At 43.1% G+C, this 18,225-nt stretch overlaps 1 protein-coding gene across 1 annotated transcript in view; it reads right to left on the bottom strand.

Annotated features, from left to right (window-relative positions):
• Window positions 1-18,225, bottom strand: part of ABCB10 (ATP binding cassette subfamily B member 10) — a 55,578-nt gene that overhangs the window by 27,994 nt on the left and 9,359 nt on the right. Inside the window, exon 2 of the mRNA XM_065893940.1 lies at window positions 2,470-3,347. Coding sequence (XP_065750012.1) covers window positions 2,470-3,347 — 878 coding nt within the window. The remainder of the gene's footprint in view (window positions 1-2,469; window positions 3,348-18,225) is intronic.

Below are 18,225 nucleotides of genomic sequence, written 5' to 3'. Positions count from 1 at the left end.
TCTGTTCATTTTGGTCACGTCACGGTCTATCTCCATAAAATGTAACTACAAATGCAGCAAAAGCTCCTGGCGGGCATCAGGTTCCGAGACCTGTCCTCTTCTCAAACCACACAGGCCCTTATCCGTGTTTAAGTGAACACTCTGGGGTGGAGGGCTGGACATGCACCTGCCACATCTGACCAGGGGCCTGCCTGCAAAGCGTGAGCAAGACAAGCTCCCCTGCACCGGGCCCGCCGCACAGAGACCCTCCATCGGCATCTCACGGCCGCCCCTCCCAACTCTCAACCCCACGCACGGTGCAGCCTGCCTCTAACTCCCTGGGAGCCCCAGCAGCCGCTTCTATCTGCCAGGCCCAGCAGGACGGCTCTGACCAGTTACCTCTTATCCCATCAGCCCACAGGGGCTCCGCAGTGAGCTCCTCCATCTTTTAAGACTCCTGTGACCAAGGTGATAAGACGAAGAATTATCAATGAAAAAAGACTGCAGAGCAACCTTGTAGGCCACAGCTGTTGGAAGATATCTGCAAGTTCCTACATAAAGTGAGACACAGGGAGGAGGGGCCGCGGAGAGCAACGAGGACTGTGGTTCCTTTAGAAGAGAAATGGAAATGACTGTTCTCAGCAGATACCTATAAACATTTCAAATGATGGACCCTGTTTTTAAAGTTTCTGACACAAATCACTTAAGACCAAAGTTTTCTGGTCACACAGTTCAGGCAGCATGCTCACCAAACTACTGAACACAGATGAAAACACTGTTATTCAAACGTACAGCGGAATTTTTGAAAAAGGATTTTTGTATTCCTTTTCCTAAAAATTAACAAATTAACATTGGAATTCCTTCTCTTCAACTCAGCTGCTTTTGGCCTCTTGATTTAAAAGTACACACACACACACACACACACACACACACACACACACAGGCTAAGGACTAGACACAGAAAGATGAGGCAGACAAAGCCCCTTTCCCAAGCAGCTCACAGGCCAGTGAGAGCTCCTAGCCTCAAAATTTTCTTTTAAAAGAGGAAAAAGGAAAAAAACTTTATTTCCATAAAAATACACGCACAACCAACTGAGCGATGAGATAGTTCTCTTTATACCTCAGTAATACCAAGAAGCCCCCTAAACTATAACAGTCAGTGAGAGGTATAAATGTTCCCACTCTACTGCCCTCCTCCACGGCACCAACCCGCCCTACATCACAAATAGCTCTCTAGGACTATCCTTCCTAAAGCAATGGACTTGTAACAAAAAAAGGTGGGATTCTCTCCTCTTTCAGGCCTAAGAACCTCACAAGCCCTCTTTGCAAGCCCTCATCACATGTGCAGTTTTATCTCCAGTCACATATCTTTTCATCAATGTTTCTCCCCCACTAAGCTGCAAGCCCCAGCAGGAGCGGGAACCATGCTTCTTCCTGCTCATCAGTGGAACCCAAGGGCCTAGCACACAATGAGACTCAATATTTATTAAAGAAACGAAGACTTGGAGAAGTCTCAAAACCTTTGAGATCTTACAAGGCCCTTGCATTTAAACATTTCTCCATTTATGGCTAAAATGACAAGCTATACAAAAATCTGTTTATCTGGATTTTGTTTCTAAAGATATTCTTTTTTTTTTTTTTTGCGGTACGCGGGCCTCTCACTGTTGTGGCCTCTCGCGTTGCGGAGCACAGGCTCTGGACGCGCAGGCTCAGCGGCCATGGCTCACGGGCCCAGCCGCTCCGCGGCATGTGGGATCTTCCCGGACCGGGGCACGAACCCGTGTCCCCTGCATCGGCAGGCGGACTCCCAACCACTGCGCCACCAGGGAAGCCCTAAAAATATTCCTTTTGATTTCTTTTTAAAAATTACTTAATTATGATTTAGTTGGGTTATGAGTCACAGTTTCTCAACACTTCTGGAGTTTACAGATCACTGATCACGACCAGTGTTGACTCTTCTGATAAGAACTTAGTAACTTCCTGCCTACCACCCAGGAGACAAAAGCAGGGGAAAAACCTGAAAACTTTACACTGCTTTGCTTCACAGAATAAAAATATTGTTGGCTGCTTAATAAACTTGCCTGAAGCACGCACATATGACAACACTGGTTTATTTGGGGCTAGGATTAATTTTACAAAGATACGGGGAAAAAACCCAGGTCATTCTGAGAACGCCAGCAAAGTAAAAATGGAACAGACCCGAAAACTGCAACACTGAGATGCTGCCCCATTTGTATAATATGTACCAAGATAAGAAAACAAACATTAGCTCTGGGAGCAGATTCCCGGCGGGCCTGCCGGCTCCACACCGCTACAGCAGGCGCGCTCTGTCCGCGCTCCAGGTGGGGACGCCCAGGTAGAGGCACCCCGTCCTCCGCACCGTTTCCAGTGGCCCCGGGTCCCCCTGCCGCCACCGCAGTGACCCTCTCGGCGGCCCCGGACCTCGCGTGTGTAAGGTCGCGGTGACCGAGGGGAGGGACGGGGCCCTACCTGCCAGCCTCCGGCGCTCGGGCTGCGCCAGCCTTAGGAGCTTCTGGGCCTCCGAGCGCCCGGCAGCCACGGGCCGCTGCAGCGGGTCGTGTCCGGGGGTCGCCGCGGCCGCAGGCAAGGGCGGCTCGCGCAGCCAAGCCTCGCCCCCGGCCCGCGCGACCGCCGCTGGGCCACCGGGGAGCGCGGCGCGCGGGAGCCGGGGGACGCCGGGCCCGGCGAGCGCCCCGCACCTGGAGGGCCCGGAGGGCCGCGTCCACAGCGCCAGGAGCCGCGCCAGGCCCGCGCCGCCCGCGGGGCTGCCGGGACCCCCGCCCGGGCAGCGTCCCGCCCGGCACCGCGGGGCTCGCGCGGCTTCGCCACCCTCGAGGAGCGATGGCCCCGAGTCCCCAAGCCGCGCCGGCGCCAGGAGCGTCGGCGGCGGCCGGGTCCCGGGGGCGCGGGCGGCTGGGCCCCGCCTCAGGAGCAGCCGCAGCGGCCAGGCCGGGGGGCCGCGCATGGCGCCGTGTCCAAACCTTGCGCCTCGGTCCGCAGCCTCTCCTGTGCTCGCCGCCGCCGCTCGCCGGCTTGGACCACCGCCCCGACGCCCGCCCCATCCCGGCCCGCGCGGCCCCGCCCCGGGGCGGCGAGCCCGGCCCCGACCACCCCCGGGCGCCCCGGCCCGCAGCGCCCCCCACCGGGCAGCCCAGCGACTGGCGCGCCGCCGGAGCCGCGGTGGCTGAGGCGGAAGAAAGCGCCGCGCGCCGCTACGCCTGCGCACTGCCGCGCGGGGAGCAGTTTCGCCCTCCTCTGCCCCTCCGGAAGAACCTGGGAGCGGCGCGGGCCCTTTCTCACGCCCGCGCACGGCGGAGCGCGCAGGCGCGATCACACGGGCCCGGCGCCTGAAAGAGGCGGGCGGACAGCGCGCTGCGGCAGTGCGCGGGCCTGGGGACCGCTGTGCGGGACGGGCTTGGCGGTGAGTGAAACTTGGGTCTCTGAGAAGGAAGGGGTCATCTCATAACGTGGACAGACGTGCGGGAGCGGACGTGGCCCGGGCGCGCCGGCCGCTCCGAGTAAGGCCGGGCAGAACGCGCAGTGTTTTAATACCCGAGCGCGGAAAGGAGGAGGGGAGGGTCTAAACCCACTGGGACGCGGAGACTTCACGGCAGGGTGTCTGTACCCCGGAGCCTGGTCCTTATCTAAGAGTCGTGGTTCGGGAAGATGGATAGCTTTTTGTTGACTCGTCAGTATTTTAAAGGCCGGGACTCGGGTGAGGCCAGTGAGAGGCAATTGCCTCAGTTGCAGTATTTATGGATTCGAAAAAAAAAGTCAATAATCAAGATAAGTATTTTAGTTAAAAATTTTTTAAAGGCCAAAATTAATGCAAAAAACCCCATAATGAACAATATATCAAAATATCAAATGCAGGATCTGCCCCCGCACTTGTACGAGCCCACCTCTCTGTCCTCACCTTGATCCCAGCCCTGGAAGCTTTATTTCCAAAATCAAGCAGTTATAGGCTTTGTTTGCCAATTTGTTTGTTTAATTTTTTTTTGCGTTAAAATACCGTTGATCTTGATTACTGGGGCTATTTAGGGTTCCCCTAAGTTTTGCCCCTAGGAGAGTGCCTCACTTACCGCCCCCTACTTGGGGCCCTGGTAGATAAGGACTGTAGGACTTTTGAGGAGAAGTACCCATAATGGAAAGATAATGCGGGATTAAATCGCACTCTAAATGCCCCTGTGAAGACAGCAGGAAGCATGCCATCCTCTAAATTCCAACCTCTGAGAGCCAGGGGGTCATGGAGTCCTCCCAGGTTACCTTAGGTCAGCCTCTCCCTGGTGTCTGCATTCTAGAATGCAAGCTGTGATTGAAGCTGACACTGCTGATTTATGAGTAGGTATGTCCTACTGGGAAAGATTTTGTTAGGTGACTTCTGCAAACAAGAGAGATACAGTGCCTCATACCCCACGTCATGTCAGAGAATGACCTTCCCAGTTGGAGAGAAAGTGACAATTTTAACTCAAATCTAATCTTCCTCTTCTTTTCTGTTTCCTACTTTCCAGAAAACTGCTGCTGCTGATCGCTGGGGAAGGCAGGACTGGCCTTTGCTTTCTGCCTTCCCTGGAATGAAGTCTGCCAGGCCTTTTCAACCAGCAATCTCTGGGGCCTGGAGTCAAAAGAAAAATACCTCAAGTGTAGCTGATGAAAAAACCAAAACTCTCTGTGTTGCTTGCATTTCTAACAGTCAGCTGATAATATGAAAATTATCCCTGACAAAACTGTCATGCTTAAAAAAAAAAAAAAACCCCACCCAGCTATCATATGATATTCAAGGCAAGAATTTTTTTATTTACTAGCAAAGAATCTAAAGAAAACGTCCATGGCTCTTTAAAAAAAATACAATGGGGGAATGGAGCAGGGAATAATAATTGGCTGAAGGCTCATCTGGACTTATATAGTCATCACACCAAAAAAAAAAAAAACTATGGCCTGCTCTAAATATATATATTCAATATATATTGGCAATTTTATATATATGTGTATGTGTGTATGTGTGTGTATTCCCATTTTAAAATAAGGATAACTTCTCACTGCCTTTTTAGAAGTTAGGATGAAATTCCTTGGCCACTGAAAAGGGCAAGAAATGCTCTAAGGTGAGTTTGGGAAAGAAGGAATAAAACCACTTAGATGTGAGTGGATTAGTAGTACAAAATTCCTCAGGAAAGCAAGGAAAGGCTGCACATTAATTCTGAGACAACAAGCAGAAGTTCAGATGCTACCCACAGTGAGACAGAAAGGGCTCTCTGCAGAGGGGTGACTGAACCAAGTAGTAAAATCTGGCCCTTGGTGAATAGATACTTAATAGGTTAGGCGGCCAATAGGTGTCGAATTCAAAAAGGATGTCTTTTGGCTGAAACTTGAGATCAGTTGAGACTACTTCAGGAACAGCTCCACGTGTGGGTCCTTGTCGCTCTCAAAGGGCGACAAGGTGGACAACAGGAGGGGGGCCCCCCTCAGAGCACAATAGCACGGGAAGCAGACAGAAGTCTCCCCGGCCTGCAGTCTGATCTGTGATCTAATGGGGGATCATTTGACCCTTCTTAGTTCATTTCTTTTTCTCTGCAGCTTGCAGCTCATCCTGTCAGGGACAGAGTGGCAGGGTGATGGCTGAAGGTGGAGCATGCAGTTCAGTGAATCACAAACGAAAGGACTAGGATCCACGTGGGGCAGAAGTGCTTTGTAAGTTCCTCTGAAATTAAGCTTTTGGTAAGTCATCCACCCTGTGCTTACAGCAAATGCCGATATGGCTCAGGCAGGCTAATGCAATGTATGTAGAAGGTGTCAGCCTCTTTGGCTTTTACCTTGTCTCTCTCACCTTCTCCCAAAAGATTCTAGAGAAAGGTTGTTATGGGTTAAATTGTGTCCCTCCAAAAAAGGTATGTTGAAATCCTAAACCCCAGTACTTCAGAATGGGATCTTACTTGGAAATAGAGTTATTGCAGATATAGTTCAGATGAGGTCATTTTGGAGATGGAGTAGGGTGTCCTTGTAAGAAGGTGGCCATGTGAAGACAGAGACACACGGGGAAAATGCCACGTGATGACAAAGGCAGAGATGGCAGTTATACAGCTGCAAGCCAAGGAACACCAAAGATGGCCAACAAATCACCAGAAACTGCCAACAGGCAAGGAGGGATTCCCTACAGGTTTCAAAGGGAGCGTGGCCCTCCAAAACCTTGATTTCAGAATTCTACCCTCTAGAGCCATGAGACAATAAATTTGATTTAACACCCGGTTTGTTTTTGTTTTATTAAGGTAGCTCTAGGAAAGTAGTACAAAGGTCAGTATCTCGTCTGATACTGCAACACATGCTCACTGTTTGTCCACTTACTTATGTTTGGCCAAAAAAGCAACTGAGTTATTCAGGCTACTTTATTTATTTATTTTTTAAAAATATTTATCTATTTATTTATTTGGTTGCACTGGGTCTTAGTTGTGGCACGTGGGCTCCTTAGTTGTGGCATGCAAACTCTTAGTTGCGGCATGCATGTGGGATCTAGTTCCCTGACAATGGATGGAACCCGGGCCCCCCCGCACTGGGAGAACAGAGTCCTAGCCACTGCGCCACCAGGGAAGTCCTTATTCAGGCTACTTTAAATAGTCAATTTGCAGATCACATCTGGTACAATGCTTAACTTTATTTTACCAAAAAGTATGTTCAGCAGCTGTCCAGATTTCAGGCTACACAAAGAACCTTGCATGATCTAATGAAATGTAGCTCGGGACTGTTCCACAAAAGACAGCATAAATGAAACTAGACGGTGCACCTGATTCTATGCTCTTTATAACATTTAGGTATGGCATTTTTTCTTATGTTAAGAGGCTGAGGTTGTACCCAGATATACAGAAAAAGTACCCATACCCTATTACTTTTCTCATTCAGTTCTAGTTTCACCTCATGCTTAAAGATGCAAGGTTGACTGCAGGGTATGTGATAACTGTATTTTTCGATCCAAAATATAAGATCTTAAAACCATTGTTCCCATTCCAATTTGTAGATTTCTAACTATAAAATTAGGTTCAGACCTAATAGAAAAATGGGCAAAGAAAATGAACAGGCACTTCACCCAAAAGGAAATTCAAATGGCTCAGACATATTAAAAAAAAGAAAAAAAAGGTGCTCTATCTAATTTATAATGAGACACGAAAATTAAAATGGCAAGCAGATACCCTATTCCTTTAACAATTTAGTGACGATCAAAAAGTTCAACTATATTGTATTGATGAGAGTGAGGTATAAAAATAGGCAAGGCTGATGTAAATTGCCACAGTAGTTCTGGAAAGCTCTTATATCTATTAAAAATTTAAATGCATATATCCTTTGATCCTGCAGATGCCCCCAGGATTTAAAAAAATAGACTTTTATTTTCCTGGAGCAGTTTTATGTTCACAGCAAAATTGAGTGGAAAGTACAGAGAGTTCCCATGGACCCCTTTTTCCTACACACAGCACAGCCCCCTAACCACCACACCCCCACCAGACGGGACATTTGTTACAATGGATGAACCTACATTGATGCATCATCATCACCCAGAGTCCATAGCAAACATTAGGGTTCGCTCTTGCTGCTGTACATGCTATGGATTTTAACAAGTGTATAATGACATGTATCCACCGTAATAGTATCATAGAGAGTATTTTCAGTGCTCTGAAAATCCCCTGTGCTTTGCCTATTCATCCCTCCCTCCCTCCAACCCCCTACAACCACTGATCTTTTTACTGTCTCCATAGTTTTGCCTTTTCCAGAATTCCATATAATATAGTTGGAATCATACAGCATGTAGCATTTCAGATTATCTTCTTTCACTTATAATGTACATTTAAGTTTCCTCCATGACTTTTCATGGCTTGATAGTTCATTTCTTTTTATTATTGACTAATATTCCATTGCCTGGATGTACCACAGTTTATTAACCTATTCACCTAGTGAAGGACATCTTGGTTGCTTCCTAATTTTGACAATTATGAATAAAGCTGCTATAAACATCTGTGGGCAGTTTTCTGTGTGGATGTAAGTTTTCAACTCCTTTGGGTAAACACAAAGGAGCACCACTGTTGGATCTTAGTTTTGTAAGAAACTGCCAAACTTCCTCCCAAAGTGTCTGTATATTTTGCGTTCCCACCAGCAATGAATGGGAGTTCCTGTTGCTCCACATCCTCGTCAGCATTTGGTGTTTTGGATTTTAGTCAGTGTTTTGGATTTTAGCCATTCTAATAGGTGTGTCACTTCTAGGAATTTAGGCTATATATATACTCCCACATGTGTGGAATGATAAATATGTACCAAATATTTATTACAGTATTGTTTATAATAGCAAGACTGTAAATTACAGTCCAGCATTAGGGCATTAGTTAAATAAATTGAGGTACATTCATGCAATGGAAGACCATGCAGTCTTCAAAAAAATGAGGCAGCTCTACATGCACCAGTTTGGAACCATACCCTAGATGTACAATGAAAATAGCAAGGTGCAGGGCTGCATGTATAATATAGTGTATTTGTGTAAAAATATATACATATAAATACACTGACAAAAAATATAAATACACTAATATTCATATATTCATAGAATATATTTGGAAGGATACACAAGTAACAGTGGTTGCCTCTGGGGAGAAGTGAATGGGGTATAAGGGTAGGTGTCCTGTAACTTGGATTTTTCACCATTATTCAAAAATCAGTTAAAACTATTGACTAAGAAAACAAAGATAAGAAAAAAAAGGAAGAAGAAATTTTTTAAAATAGCAAAAGATTACCTAAAAGCAAAATATGGGGGAGTTCCCTGGTGGTCTGGTGGTTAGGATTTGGTGCTTTCACTGCCGTGGCCAGGGTTCAGTCCCTGGTTGAGGAACTGAGATCCCGCAAGCCATGCAGTGTGGCCATAAATAAATAAATAAATAAATAAAAATAAAAAAACAATCTCCATCATTGTCTATAAAAATACATAAAGAACCCGCAGCCACTTGAGAAAATTAACGGAGAATGGTCAATTCTGAGACATTGTGGTAGATTAGACCTTAAAGATAGAGAAAAAATTCTTGGGCTTCCCTGGTGGCGCAGTGGTTGAGAGTCTGCCTGCCGATGCAGGGGACGCGGGTTCGTGCCCCGGTCCGGGAAGATCCCACGTGCCGCGGAGCGGCTGGGCCCGTGAGCCATGGCATGGCCGCTGAGCCTGCGCGTCTGGAGCCTGTGCTCCGCAATGGGAGAGGCCACAACAGTGAGAGGCCCGCATACTGCAGAAAAAAAATAATAATAAAAAAAAAAATTCTCAAAGCCTCCAGGCAAAAGGGTTAAATACCTTGCAAGGGCAAGAGAACTAGACAGACTTCAGACTTCTCCAAAGTAACACACAAAGTAAGGCAACCATGGAGCAGCACAGAAAAGAAAAGTATGAACTAAAGATTTTAGTCTGTATTAGTTGCCTAGGGCTATCATAACAAATTACCAAACTTGGTGGCTTAAAACAATGGACATTTATTCTCTCAGAGTTCTGGAGGCCAGAAGTCTGAAATCAAGGTGTTGGCAGGATTGGTTTCTTCTGGTGGCTCCGAGGGACAATCTGTTGTTCCATGCCTCACTCCTAGCTGCCAGTGGGTGCCAGCAACTCTCGACATTCTTGGCTTGTAGCTGCATAACTACAGTCTGTCTCTGTCTTCACATGGTCTTCCCCTCTGTGTCTCTGTTTAAAATCTCACCCTCTTTTCTCTAGAAGAACACCAGCCATTGCATTTCAGGTCCATCCTAAATCAAGGATACTCTCATCCCAAGATTTGCAGATAATTATATCTGCAAAAACCCAATTTCCAAATAAGTTGATGCACAGGTACCAGGGGTTAGCACTTGAATATCTCTTTCTCTCTCTTTTTTTTTTGTTTTTTGGCGGTACGTGGGCCTCTCACTGTTGTGGCCTCTCCCGTTGCGGAGCACAGGCTCCGGACGCGCAGGCTTAGCGGCCATGGCTCACAGGCCCAGCCGCTCTGTGGCATGTGGGATCTTCCCGGACCGGGGCACGAACCCGCGTCCCCTGCATTGGCAGGCGGACTCTCAACCACTGCGCCACCAGGGAAGCCCTCTCTCTTTTTTTTTGATGTTAATTTATTTATTCGGCTGTACCGGGTCTTAGTTGCAGCACGCGGGATCTTTATTTGTGGCATGTGAACTCTTAGTTGCTGTATATGGGATCTAGTTCCCTGGCCAGGGGTCAAACCTGGGCCCCCTGCATTGGGAGGGCGGAGTCTTAGACACTGGACCACCAGGGAAGTCCCTTGAACATCTCTCTTTGTGGGACACTATTCAACCCACTATATTCTCCTTCAAGTATCAAGACTATAGAAAAATTGATTTGAACGTGCAAAAGCTTGGGAAAAACAGAGTTTATGAGCCCCACTTGAAGAGTCTGTTAGAGGATGAACTTCAACTAAGTGATGTTGGGGAAAACTTTTATAAAGCCAGTATAATGTTGATACTGATTCCTGATTAAAATAATACAGAAACAATTACAGACTGATGTCACTTACGATTATCAAGGCTAAGATACTTTATTATTTGTTAGGGCTGCCTGAACAAAATATTATAGACTGGGTGGCTTAAACAGCAGACATTTATTTTCTCACAGTCCTGGAGGCTGAAAGTCCAAGATAAGGTGAGAGCAGGTTTTGTTTCTTCTGAGGCCTCTCTCCTTGGCTTGCAGATGGCCACCTTCTCCTTGAGTCTGCACACGGCCTTTCTTTTGTATGCATGCCTGTCTTGGTCCAAATGTCTTCTTCTTATAAGAAAACCAGTCACATTGGATTGAGACCCACCCTAAAGACCTCATTTTAACTTAATTACCTCTTTAAAGACCCTATCTCCAAACACAGTCACATTCTGAGGTACTGTAGCTTAGGACTTCAACATTTTAGGTAGACACAATTCAGCAGACAGATACTAAACAAAATATTAGTAAACAGAATGTACCACCACATTAAGGAAATAATGCATCATGTCCAAATACAATTTAATCCTAAATACAAGGTTGGTTCAATATTTGGAAATTCATTAATACAGTACAATTGACCCTTGAATAACATGCAGGTTAGGGGCACCAACCCTCTGTACAGTTAAAAAATCTAAGAATAATTTATAGTTGGCCCTTGGTATACATAGTTTATCCATTATCTGAAGATCCTCTGTATCCCCAGCTCTACATTTGAGGATTCAACCGATCGTGGATTGTGCAGTACTATAGTATTTACTATTGAAAACAATTTGAGTATAAGTGGACCCACACAGTTCAAACCCATGTTGTTCAAGGGTCAACTGTATATACCATAGTAACAGATTTAAGGAGAAAAATAATATCATCTCTCTAGATTTTGAAAAATCATTGACAAAATTCAACTCCTATTCCTACTCATATATATGTCGTATATCATAGCTCTAAACTACCATCTACTTAGAGGGGAAATACTAGAGGCATTTCTATTAAGATCAGGAACAGGAAAAGGATGCCCATTATGTACATTACTACTTAACATTGTATTGATACTAGAGGTATTAACCAATGCTAATTATAAAAGGAGACAGGAGAATTGGTAAAAAAAAAAAAAATGCAAATGATATGATAGTAACCCTAAATAGCCTCAGAGAATCAAAATTAAAGCTGACTCAACAAAAAGTTTCATTAAGATAGCAAAATATTGTACAATATCAGCATACAAAAAATAAGAGGGGCTTCCCTGGTGGCGCAGTGGTTAAGAATCCACCTGCCAATGCAGGAAACACGGGTTCGAGCCCTGGTCCAGGAAGATCCCACATGCTGCAGAACAACTAAGCCTGTGCGCCACAACTACTAAGCCTGCTCTCTAAAGCCTGTGAGCCACAACCACTGAGCCCTTGTGCCACAACTACTGAAGCCTGCGTGCCTAGACCCCGCGCTCTGCAACAAGAGAAGCCACCGCAATGAGAAGCATATGCATGCAACAAAGAGTAGCCCCCGCTCGCCACAACTGGAGAAAGCCCGTGTGCAGCAACGAAGACCCAATGCAGCCAAGAATAAATAAATAAAAGAAATAAATTTCTTAAAAGAAAAAGAGGCTTCAGATACACAATTGCCATTTAGAAAATATAATATAGAAAATGTATTTAGGAATAAACATAAAAACGTGCAAAATTTATATGGGGATACTTTGAAACACTTCTAAAAGATACAACAGTGAATTTTAAACAAATGGAAAAATATCCAGTGTTCTTAGATGGAACATCTCAGTATCATAAACACATTAGTTTTCTATAAGTTAATTTATGAATTTAACATGACCTCAATAAAAATACCACTAAATCTTTTCTAGGACCCAATCAATTTGATACTGAAGTTCATGTAGAAAAATAAACATACAACTAGGAAAACATGGCCAAAATATATGAAAAAGTACTGACCTTACCTAGTAATTAAGTGCGAATTAAAGCCATGAGATACCAGTCTCTCCCTACTAAATAAACCAGTTGCATTAACCAATATATTAAATGAACCAAGATATTTAAAACAACAAGTATTTACTTTATAGCACAGGGAACTATATTCAGTATCTTGTAACAACCTATAATGGAAAAGAATCTGAAAAACAACATTTACATATATAATGTTTTAATGTTTTTTGTTTGTTTGGTTGGTTTTTTTTGCGGTATGCGGCCCTCTCACTGTTGTGGCCTCTCCCGTTGCGGAGCACAGGCTCCGGACGCACAGGCTCAGCGTCCATGGCTCACGGGCCTAGCCGCTCCGCGGCATCTGGGATCTTCCCGGACCAGGGCACGAACCCATGTCCCCTGCATTGGCAGGCGGACTCTCAACCACTGCGCCACCAGGGAAGCCCTAATGCTTTAAATTTTTAATCTTTTAAAATTTTAGAATTAAAAAAATTTTTTTAATTTAAATTTTTTTTCTTTTCTTTTTATAAACATCTTTATTGGAGTATAAGTGCTTTACAATGGTGTGTTAGTTTCTGCTTTATAACAAAGTGAATCAGTTATACATATACATATGTTCCCATATCTCTTCCCACTTGCGTCTCCCTCCCTCCCACCCTCCCTATCCCACCCCTCTAGGTGGTCACAAAGCACCGAGCTGATCTCCCTGTAGTATGCGGCTGATTCCCACTAGCTATCTATTTTACGTTTGGTAGTGTATATATGTCCATGCCACTCTCTCACATTGTCACAGCTTACCCTTCCCCCTCCCCGTATCCTCAAGTCTGTTCTCTAGGAGGTCTGCATCTTTATTCCCGTCTTGCCCCTAGGTTCTTCATGACTACTTTTTTAGATTCCATATATATGTGTTAGCATACGGTATTTGTTTTTCTCTTTCTGACTTACTTCACTCTGTATGACAGTCTCTAGGTCCATCCACCTCATTACAAATAACTCAGTTTTGTTCCTTTTTGTGGCTGAGAAATACTCCATTATATATATGTGCTACACCTTCTTTATCCATTCATCTGTTGATGGACACTTCGGTTGCTTCCATGTCCTGGCTATTGTAAATAGAGCTGCAATGAACATTTTGGTACGTGACTCTTTTTGAATTATGGTTTTCTCAGGGTATATGCCCAGTAGTGGGATTGCTGGGTCGTATGGTAGTTCTATTTTTAGTTTTTTAAGAAACCTCCATACCATTCTCCATAGTGGCTGTATCAATTTACATTCCCACCAACAGTGCAAGAGGGTTCCTTTTTCTCCACACCCTCTCTAGTATTTATTATTTGTAGATGTCTTGATGATGGCCATTCTGACTGGTGTGAGGTGATACCTCATTGTAGCTTTGATTTGTATTTCTCTAATGATTAGTGATGTTGAGCATCTTTTACTGTGTTTGTTGGCCATCTTTACGTCTTCTTTGGAGAAATTTCTATTTAGGTCTTCTGCCCATTTTTGGATTGGGTTTTTGTTCTTTTGATATTGAGCTGCATGAGCTGCTTTTATATTTTGGAGATTAATCCTTAGTCAGTTGCTTCATTTGCAAATATTTTCTCCCATTTGAGGGTTGTCTTTTCATCTTGTTTATAGTTTCCTTTGCTGTGCAAAAGCTTTTAAGTTTCATTAGGTCCCACTTGTTAATTTTTGTTTTTATTTCCATTTCTCTAGGAGGTGGGTCAAAAAGGATCTCGCTGTGATTTATGTCTTAGAGTGTTCTGCCTATGTTTTCCTCTAAGAGTTTGATGGTGTCTGGCCTTACATTTAGGTCTTTAATCCATTTTGAGTTTATTTTTGTGTATGGTGTTAGGGAGTGTTCTAATTTCATTCTTTTACATGTAGCTGTCCAGTTTTCCCAGCACCACTAATTGAAGAGGTTGTCTTTTCTCCACTGTATATTCTTGTCTCCTTTATCAAACATAAGGTGACCATATGTGCGTGGGTTTATCTCTGGGTTTTCTATCCTGTTCCATTTATCTATCTTTCTGTTTCTGTGCCAGTTCCATACTGTCTTGATTACTGTAGCTTTGTAGTATAGCCTGAAGTCAGGAAGCCTGATTCCTCCAGCTCCGTTTTTCTTTCTCAAGATTGCTTTGGCTATTTGGGGTCTTTTCTGTTTCCATGCAAATTGTGAAATTTTTTGTTCTAGTTCTGTGAAAAATGCCAGTGGTAGTTTGATAGGGATTGCATTGAATCTGTAGATTGCTTTGGGTAGTAGAGTCATTTTCATAATGTTGATTCTTCCAATCCAAGAACATGGTATAGCTCTCCATCTATTTGTATCATCTTTAATTTCTTTTGTCAGTATCTTATAATTTTCTGCATACAAGTCTTTTGTCTCCTTAAGTAGGTTTATTCCTAGATATTTTATTCTCTTTGCTGCAATGGTAAATGGGAGTGTTTTCTTAATTTCACTTTCAGATTTTTCATCATTAGTGTATAGGAATACAAGAGATTTCTGTGCATTAGTTTTGTATCCTGCTACATTACCAAATTCATTGATTAGCTCTAGTAGTTTTCTGGTAGTATCTTTAGGATTCTCTATGTATAGTATCATGTCATCTGCAAACAGTGACAGCTTTACTTCTTCTTTTCCGATTTGGATTCCTTTTATTTCCTTTTCTTCTCTGATTGCTGTAGCTAAAACTTCCAAAACTATGTTGAATAAGAGTGGTGAGAGTGGGCAACCTTGTCTTGTTCCTGATCTTAGTGGAAATGCTTTCAGTTTTTCATCATTGAGGACGATGTTGGCTGTGGGTTTGTCATATATGGCCTTTATTATGTTGGGGAAAGTTCCCTCTATGCCTAATTTCTGGAGGGTTTTTATCATAAATGGGTGTTGAATTTTGTCAAAAGCTTTCTCTGCATCTATTGAGATGATCATATGGTTTTTCTCCTTCAGTTTGTTAGTGTGGTGGATCACATTGATTGTTTTGCGTATATTGAAGAACTCTGCATTCCTGGGATAAACCCCACTTGATTATAGTTTATGATCCTTTTAATGTGCTGTTGGATTCTGTTTGCTAGTATTTTCTTGAGGATTTTTGCATCTATGTTCATCAGTGATATTGGCCTGTAGTTTTCTTTCTTTGTGACATCTTTGTCTGGTTTTGGTATCAGAGTGATGGTGGCCTCGTAGAATGAGTTTGGGAGTGTTCCTCCCTCTGCTATATTTTGGAAGAGTTTGAGAAGGATAGGTTTTAGCTGTTCTCTAAATGTTTCATAGAATTCACCTGTGAAGCCAAATGGTCCTGGGCTTTTGTTTGTTGGAAGATTTTTAATCACAGTTTCGATTTCAGGGCTTGTGATTGGTCTGGTCATATTTTCTGTTTCTTGCTGGTTCAGTCTCGGAAGGTTGTGCATTTCTAATAATTTGTCCATTTCTTCCAGGTTGTCCATTTTATTAGCATATAGCTGCTTGTAGTAATCTCTCATGATCCTTTGCATTTCTGCAGTCTCAGTTGTTACTTCTCCTTTTTCATTTCTAATTCTATTGATATGAGTCTTCTCCCTTTTTTTCTTGATGAGTCTGGCTAATGGTTTATCAATTTTTTTTATCTTCTCAAGGATCCAGCTTTTAGGGTTATTGATCTTTGCTATCGTTTCCTTCATTTCTTTTTCATTTATTTCTGCTCTGATCTTTATGATTTCTTTCCTTCTGCTAACTTTGGGTTTTTTTTGTTCTTCTTTCTCTAATTGCTTTAGGTGTTAGGTTAGGTTCTTTTTTTGAGATGTTTCTAGTTTATTAAGGTAGGATTGTATTGCTATAAACTTCCCTCTTAGAACTGCTTTTTCTGCATCCCATAGGTTTTGGGTCATTGTGTTTTCATTGTCATTTGTTTCTAGGTATTTTTTTATTTCCTCTTTGATTTCTTCAGTGATCTCTTGGTTATTAAGTAGTGTGTTGTTTAGCCTCCATGTGTTTGTGTTTCTTACAGATTTTTTCCTGTAATTGATATCTAGTCTCATAGCGTTGTGGTCGGAAAAGATACTTGATACGATTTCGGTTTTCTTAAATTTACCAAGGCTTGATTTGTGACCCAAGATATGATCTATCCTGGAGAATGTTCCATGAGCACTTGAGAAGAATGTGTATTCTGTTGTTTTGGATGGAATATCCTATAAATATCAGTTAAGTCCATCTTGTTTAATGTATCCTTTAAAGCTTGTGTTTCCTTATTTATTTTCATTTTGGATGATCTGTCCATTGGTGAAAGTGGGGTGTTAAAGTCCCCTACTATGATTGTGTTACTATCGATTTCCCCTTTTATGGCTGTTAGTGTTTGCCTTATGTATTGAGGTGCTCCTATGTTGGGTGCATAAATATTTACAATTGTTACATCTTCTTGGATTGATCCCTTGATCATTATGTAGTGTCCTTCTTTGTCTCTTGTAATAGTCTTTGTTTTAAAGTCTATTTTGTCTGATATGAGAATTGCTACTCCAGCTTTCTTTTGATTTCCATTTGCATGAAATATCTTTTTCCATCCCCTCACTTCCAGTCTGTATGTGTCCCTAGGTATGAAGTGGGTGTCTTGTAGACAGCATATATACGGGTCTTGTTTTTGTATCCATTCAGCCAGTCTATGTCTTTTGGTTGGAGCATTTAATCCATTTACATTTAAGGTAATTATCGATATGTATGTTCCTAGTACCATTTTCTTAATTGTTTTGGGTTTATTATTGTAGGTCTTTCCCTTCTATTGTGTTTCCTGCCTAGAGAAGTTCCTTTAGCATTTGTTGTAAATCTGGTTTGGTGGTGCTGAATTCTCTTAGCTTTTGCTTGTCTGTAAAGGTTTTAATTTCTCCATCATCTCTGAATGAGATCCTTCCAGGTAGAGTAATCTTGGTAGTAGGATTTTCTCCTTCGCCACTTTAAATATGTCCTGCCAGTCCCTTCTGGCTTGCAGAGTTTCTGCTGAAACATCAGCTGTTATCCTATGGGGATTCCCTTATGTGTTGTTTTTCCCTTGTTGCTTTTAATATTCTTTGTATTTAATTTTTGATAGTTTGATTAGTATGTGTCTTGTGTTTCTCCTTGGATTTATCCTGTATGGGACTCTCTGCGCTTCCTGGACTTGATTAACTATTTCCTTTCCCATATTAGGGAAGTTTTCAACTATAATCTCTTCAAATATTTTCTCAGTCCCTTTCTTTTTCTCTTCGTCTTCTGTGACCCCTATAATTTGAACGTTCATGCATTTAATGTTGTCCCAGAGGTCTCTGAGACTGTCCTCAGTTCTTTTCATTCTTTTTTCTTTATTCTGCTCTGCAGTAGTTATTTCCACTATTTTATCTTCCAGGTCCCTTATCCATTCTTTTGCCTCAGTTATTCTGCTATTGATCCCTTCTAGAGAATTTTTAATTTCATTTATTGTGTGGTTCATCACTGTTTGCTCTTTAGTTCTTCTAGGTCCTTGTTAAATGTTTCTTGTATTTTCTCCATTCTATTTCCACGATTATGGATCATCTTTACTATCATTATTCTGAATTCCTTTTCAGGTAGACTGCCTATTTGCTCTTCATTTGTTAGGTCTGGTGGCTTTTTATCTTGCTCCTTCATCTGCGGTGTGTTTTTCTGTCTTCTCATTTTGATCAACTTAATGTGTTTGGGGTCTCCTTTTTGCAGGCTGCAGGTTCGTAGTACCCGTTGTTTTTGGTGTCTGCCCCCAGTGGTAAGGTTGGTTCAGCGGGTTGTTTAGGCTTACTGGTGGAGGGGACTAGTGCCTGTGTTCTGCTGGATGAGGCTGGATCTTGTCTTTCTGGCGG

Source organism: Phocoena phocoena, chromosome 16 (genome assembly GCF_963924675.1).
Source record: "Phocoena phocoena chromosome 16, mPhoPho1.1, whole genome shotgun sequence".
NCBI lineage: Eukaryota > Metazoa > Chordata > Mammalia > Artiodactyla > Phocoenidae > Phocoena > Phocoena phocoena.
The sequence above is the reverse complement of the archived record's forward strand: the minus strand, read 5'-3'. Positions and strand labels throughout refer to the sequence as shown.